The sequence below is a fragment of the Amphiura filiformis genome, chromosome 1, assembly GCF_039555335.1.
Source record: "Amphiura filiformis chromosome 1, Afil_fr2py, whole genome shotgun sequence".
In the NCBI taxonomy this organism is placed as follows: Eukaryota; Metazoa; Echinodermata; class Ophiuroidea; order Amphilepidida; family Amphiuridae; genus Amphiura; species Amphiura filiformis.
Genome location: NC_092628.1, coordinates 77,797,522 through 77,803,525, shown reverse-complemented (window position 1 = coordinate 77,803,525; position 6,004 = coordinate 77,797,522). Strand labels below are relative to the sequence as shown.

Sequence of the window (6,004 nt, the reverse complement as noted above, 5' to 3'; positions counted from 1 at the left end):
CACAGGGTCACCATGAAAATTTCTCCCTACGGTGATGAAAACTCAAATGAAATTTAACAATGTACAGTTGCTGTAAGTGGTGATAAAATCTTTGATATTCAACAGCAACGAAATGGTCCTAAGAGTTCAAGAATGGAATGAGCGTCCTTGAAGATCATATAAGGTCCAAAAGACTTGCTGACATCACCACTTATGATATATGTGCTGGTACTGTGGCATTGATAATTAATAAAGAACCAAACAAGATAGATGAGATAGCCACAAAATATGACATCTCTGATGAAATTGTTTTCAACATAAATCATTTAACATTTAGGTCTTCAACATGGAGGTCCCAGAATCGCCATGCACAAAATTGATACCAGTTGACACAATCAGGTCCACGCCTTCTATACACTTAGAATGAGGACCGAGACCAGTTAAATCCATCAAGTAAAGAAGGTTGGTGGTAGGAATGGGGGCTGTTCTCGAATTGTGTCCTATACCCTTTTCTCAGTTTGTCAAGCTGCCATTTACGACAGAGGGGTTATTTCATTAAATCAACCATATTGTGGTCCAGCCATGGCCTCTAGTTAGTGGAATCAATTTTAAAATTTTAAGTCTTACCTTCATAATATCAAGTTTGGGGTGATCAATGCTGGTGAGCCTTCTCTGAAGAGTGGCTCATGGAGCAGTCAGAAGACCTCCATTTTGTTGATATAGAAGGTGTCAATAAAAATTGCGGCGGGTGAATTAAGGTATGCAGTGACCATGTTAAAGAGCGAAATAAAAAGACGTTTAGTCATCTTTCAAGTACCTTGTTCTACGAACTTATTGACCGCCCCTAGTATAATGTTAATGTTAATGCTACAATACTACACTGTCAATGCTATTGTATAATGTAAGCTCTTACACCATTGGGATAAAATATAAATAAATATTATTTTAAAAAACTCGGGTAATTTTTGATTATCAACGAATAATGTTCTGTTCACTTATTAGGTTTGGACCGACGAGTTTCTAACATGGGATCCAGCTGAATACAATGGAACCAGTGATATTTATCTGCCTTCAGACGCGGTATGGAAACCAGACATCACATTTTACGAAAAGTAAGTCTCAAATATAAATGATTGAAGTAACAATCAGTTATCGTCATGTACGAGCTATAGGGATCACACTACTAAATCAAGTTCCTATTTTTTATGTGTTAAAAGGTACCTAAGAATTAGTCATTTTCTCATTGTTAAAACATCATCATTCATTCAAAACACTATTTTATGATATATTCTACCCTAAAACCACCATTTTTTTGGTAGTTGAACATGAAGTAAACCATACCAAACTCTACAGTACAGCGATATGCCTCCATGCTGTGACATCATTTCGTGAATGTAACCAATAAACAGTCCTAAAATCCCAGAATTGTAATATTTTAAATATTTTTATGCTAAGTGAATTTTAGGGTTTTTTACGGGGCAACATGGAGCAAGAGTTCTGGGGGATTGTCCACCATGCACAATTCTCAATTCCAAGAGTCCCTTTTGCGACCCACTGTCTGTTTTGGATGGTTCGTCAAGATGCTTTAAAAGATATCGGGCGATCTCTACTTGGCATGGTTGGTGGGAATCAATTCTCTGTGATGACAGAGATATTTTGATATCATCAAGTACTATACAATTGTCTTTTTTTTTCCTGTCTTTTTTTTCAGTGTTGATTTGTTCTTCCAAAGATTCAAATCAGACACGGTAGTATACGTTACATCCACAGGCCACCTCACGTGGTTTGTTACAACTATGTTCGTTAGTGGTTGTGCTATACGAGTCACGTGGTTTCCCTATGATATTCAGGTGTGTGATATGACGTTTGGTTCATTTGGATATACTGGTAAAGAACTTGAGCTAATACCAGAAACCGGAAAAGACGCTAATCAAAACAGGTAAGTTTACAAAGCGCATTATGAAACTACAAGACTCTGGGGCGTTTTATGGCTTTTTTTAATCGGCATGGTTGTTACTTGATTGACTTATTTGGTACCCAGTGACACCAAAACCGGGCACCAAAATTAGTGTCACTAGCATCCAAATGACGTTACTATGAGTGCGCCTTTTTGGTGCTATTATTAGAGAGACAAAAAACCCTTACGTTAACATTTTCCGCATCCTGGCACATTTGGACCGTCTTCAATATTTCTTAATACTAAGTTTGACAAAAATACAAGTTTTAAATCCAAACACTGATAACCATTTCATTCTGAAATGCTTCCAATAATTCATATTTCATCGATCCAGATACGTGGAAAACGGCGTATGGGACATGGTCGCCACTAACAAGAAACAAATGACAACGTATTTTTCATGTTGCGACTTTCCTTTCTACGAAGTCCAATACCGGCTGATATTTAAACGGCGACCAGGTTTTTACATCAAATATCTGATCATCCCAGTCTTTCTTCTTTCGGTTCTGTCACTTATGGTATTTTACCTTCCACCTGATAGCGGGGAAAAAGTGACACTATGCATCACCAACCTGCTGGCACTAGTTGTATTTCAGCAGATCATTTCTGATAATATGCCTCCAAGTGGAGCAGAATCACCTATTATTGGTAGGTAGTCAACTTAGTCCTTCCTTTTCACTTAATCAACCTTAAAAAACGTTTTAAACAAGTAATATTTTGGGTTTTGGTTTAGGTAAAAACGTTTTGATAACATTAAATGTCAAATTATATATAGGTCATGAAAACGTTTAAAAAGTTTTGTATGAAAACACACTATAACAATATTTTTAAACTGCCTAAACTCCAACATGTTTGAAGGTTATCAATAGAAGGAAATTCCCGTTATCGTAAACTCTGCATTCGCATCAATGGGCATGCGTTTTGAAATTTGAAATTGGGATTTTGCGTAAGATCATAATACAATATGCATATGAATTAAAATGTAAATCATACCATTTGCTAAAACTACCACCATAAATTAGAATTCACGAATCTTTTGAAATTCATCTTGCACACAGGGGAAAATATATTTTTTTATTGTTTGCTTTCCTTCAGGCTCTTTCTTTTTATCAATGATAGCAATAGTAAGTTCATCTGTTGTTGGAACCATCCTTGTGATACACATGAATGGTATCTCCCGGAGACCAGTTCCAGGATGGGTGGATTGGTTATTATTGCAGAAATTACCACGCCTTGTGTGCCTGCATGCTATCAAGGCAAGCCCTCATCACTTCGAAACGAAGCCTGCTGACACAGAAAGTGAGAAGCTGTCATCAAACATTTTTGATGACCAAATGGAGCACGAGAAAAGGAATCGCTACGATTGGAAGTTAGTGGCTCTCGTTGTAGATAGATATCTGTTGGTAATATTTTCCACAGCCACTGTTGTTATCACTGGCGCTCTGCTTACAATAATTGTTACAGGAAGTGCGCGAGAATATGAACATGAAATGGAGATACTAAACAATTCATGGAAACTGTTCACAGAACGGTGGTTGTGAACATATGAAGGATGTACTGGACAACTATTTTTTGAAACTAATCAGTGGCTGAAAATGGTTGCAGTACCTGTGAATTCCGGTGGTTGAACTAGTTCACTTCAGGCTGATCTTGATCATTTCTCAGACATGTCAGAGTGGACTAGTGACAGCCACCTGAGATTGAATCCCAAGTGGAAAGCTTTGCAGATTACTTTTTCTATTGCCACCGCATCGTGACTTAAGAATTGGGCCCGCAACCACTATCTTACATCACTGAGGTTATGGCAACAGAGGAACCTTAAATGGAATGTCCAGATGGACACTATGTTGAAAAAAAGGCAATTTCCCGTTTGTTTATGCTACGAACCCTAAAACGCTTTGGATTTCCACCCAAGAGGTCAATGTCGCGTATAGTGGATATGTCAGGCCCATTCTTGAGTACACTGATGTGGTGTGGCATTCGGGTATTTCAGCTAAACAGCGTAAATAAATTGAGGCCATTCATAAACGTGTGTGCAGAACAATCCTGGGTCGGCACTATTTATCGTATAGTGATGCACTTGAAATTTACAAATTTGACACCCTCTGATAGGAGGGCCAAAACCAATCACACAAGTGTCAAGAAGGAGTGTCATAGTAGTAATTTGTCACCGTTTCGGAGCAGGACTAACTGGTGTTTTTTTTTCTTTTGTTGTTGTTGATCTTCTTAATAGATAATTAGTGATTTTCCTTTGCCACCCGGATTTTTGCTGCATACCGTATTATTGTTATACATGTTAAGAGTGCAATATTTCATAAAATTCTTTTTAATAACTTTTACACTCAATTTTTTCATGTTATTTTACAATGTATATTATTAGATTTTGCTTAAACTATTTCAATCAAATATTGTTCTTACGTGTATTTTTATTATAATTAATGTATGTAATTTGTCCTACTGGCCACGAAAAATACCACCCAAAAACAAAATCTGCCCATTTGTATTAAAAACGTTCTCGGGTGTATAGATATCTGAGGGTAATTTTTAACTGGTCACTGTTGTTATTACAGTTACTATGCATGCAATTATTGCTTTTCCTTTGCCACCCCGGAGTTGCTCTGCATATTATTCATTCATGTTAAACAAATGTTAAGAATGCAATATTTCAAAACAATAATGTATGTAATTTGTGACCGTCCACCGCGAAACGCTCGTTATTTCCTGTTTAGAATATAAATATCAAGCAAAATCAGTCGGAACTCGGAAATATTGATTTTGAGATATAGCCAAGCAAAGGAAATATTCCCTTTTGTTTCCTGCTGTTTTGCAAAGTCTTTAAGTGCTCATATCTTTGGAATTAGTATAATTAGTAATTAATATTTCCTAGTTCCGACTGATTTTGCTTGATCGCATCACATATGGTTTTGTTGAGCTTCTTCTTCAGCAAAAGGTACCTTATTTCAGTGCTACATATATTATGTCTATTTTTCCACATGGCTGGTAACAAATATCAAACAGTCATAATTGACGGTCATTTCAAACCGTACCCAAGTCAACGAGGTTCAGGAATGTCCTCTCATTGTTAATTGTTAAATCCCACCACTTGAACAGGATTTAGCCAAAGCAAACAAAGACGAGCTATTTAAGCTCGTTTCGTTGATCATATATTTGATGTAAAATGACATAATTTTGGACGCCATTTTGAATTTTTTCAATGGAGTCAGACGTATTAAATCAGAGCTGGTCAAATAATTGGTCGGATTTGTGTTTACACAACATTTGGCCATAGAAACCATTTGTTAATGGATTTTTACTGATAGTGCTATTTATTTCAAAGCTACTAGTAAATGGTGTAATCATTGTTTACCAGCGGTGACACGTAGGCATCCCTGATATTAACCCTACCTCCAAGTCCAACCACATTCAGCCGTTGGGTCGTGATCACGTGGACCTTTGAGTTTCCTTTCTATTTCATCGCATGTTGGAAGCACCAGATCTCTTGTGTTCCAGTTAACTTGGTTTCCCACAGAAAACATGCATTTGAAATGACCTACCAGCAAATGTAGCGTAAGACCAGTATTTTCAGAGCTTCAAGCGAGGAACTAATAGGTAGCTTTGCAACAAAATGAATCAATGCTGTTTACTTTGAGGACGGTTAAATATAAAAAATATAATTTTTTAATAATTTGCCATAGTTTGTATTACATCGCGAATTTCAAAAAATAAAAATTATTTGATATCAGAAGGACATTCCTCGAATTCAGAATGCAATTTGATGTGTCTGTTGTGCTCTAATATCCTATAAAATACTGTGCAAACATTGCTATCCGATCCATTAACCCTAGAACTACTGAGCCATATTTTGTAATATGGACTACGAATGGGAGTTGCGACCCCTAATTTTCAATAATTATATACATCATATTTGATACTAATGTATAGCTATGGGTCTCCTCTATCCAGTGATACCAAAAAAAAGTAAAAACATTCCCCACATTATGTTTCTATGATGTCATGGAAATTTGGGAAATTCTCGCTATGTACAAATATAAGTATAAGCAAAATTGA

The 6,004-nt window shown here is 36.5% G+C and overlaps 1 protein-coding gene across 1 annotated transcript; it reads left to right on the top strand.

The window, feature by feature from the left end:
• Positions 1-325: 325 nt before the first annotated feature.
• On the top strand, positions 326-3,477 carry LOC140163145 (neuronal acetylcholine receptor subunit alpha-5-like). Its single transcript, XM_072186528.1, has 5 exons — positions 326-331; positions 982-1,091; positions 1,691-1,918; positions 2,271-2,584; positions 3,032-3,477. Exons 1-5 carry the CDS (start codon positions 326-328, stop codon positions 3,475-3,477), a joined length of 1,104 nt encoding a protein of 367 aa, XP_072042629.1.
• The last annotated feature ends 2,527 nt before the right edge of the window (positions 3,478-6,004 follow it).

Excerpts from the sequence above, each read along its gene's own strand:
- LOC140163145 (XM_072186528.1), top strand. Across the intron at positions 1,919-2,270 it reads AAAGACGCTAATCAAAACAG|ATACGTGGAAAACGGCGTAT; the intron begins GTAAGTTTACAA and ends TCATCGATCCAG. Across the intron at positions 2,585-3,031 it reads AGCAGAATCACCTATTATTG|GCTCTTTCTTTTTATCAATG; the intron begins GTAGGTAGTCAA and ends GCTTTCCTTCAG.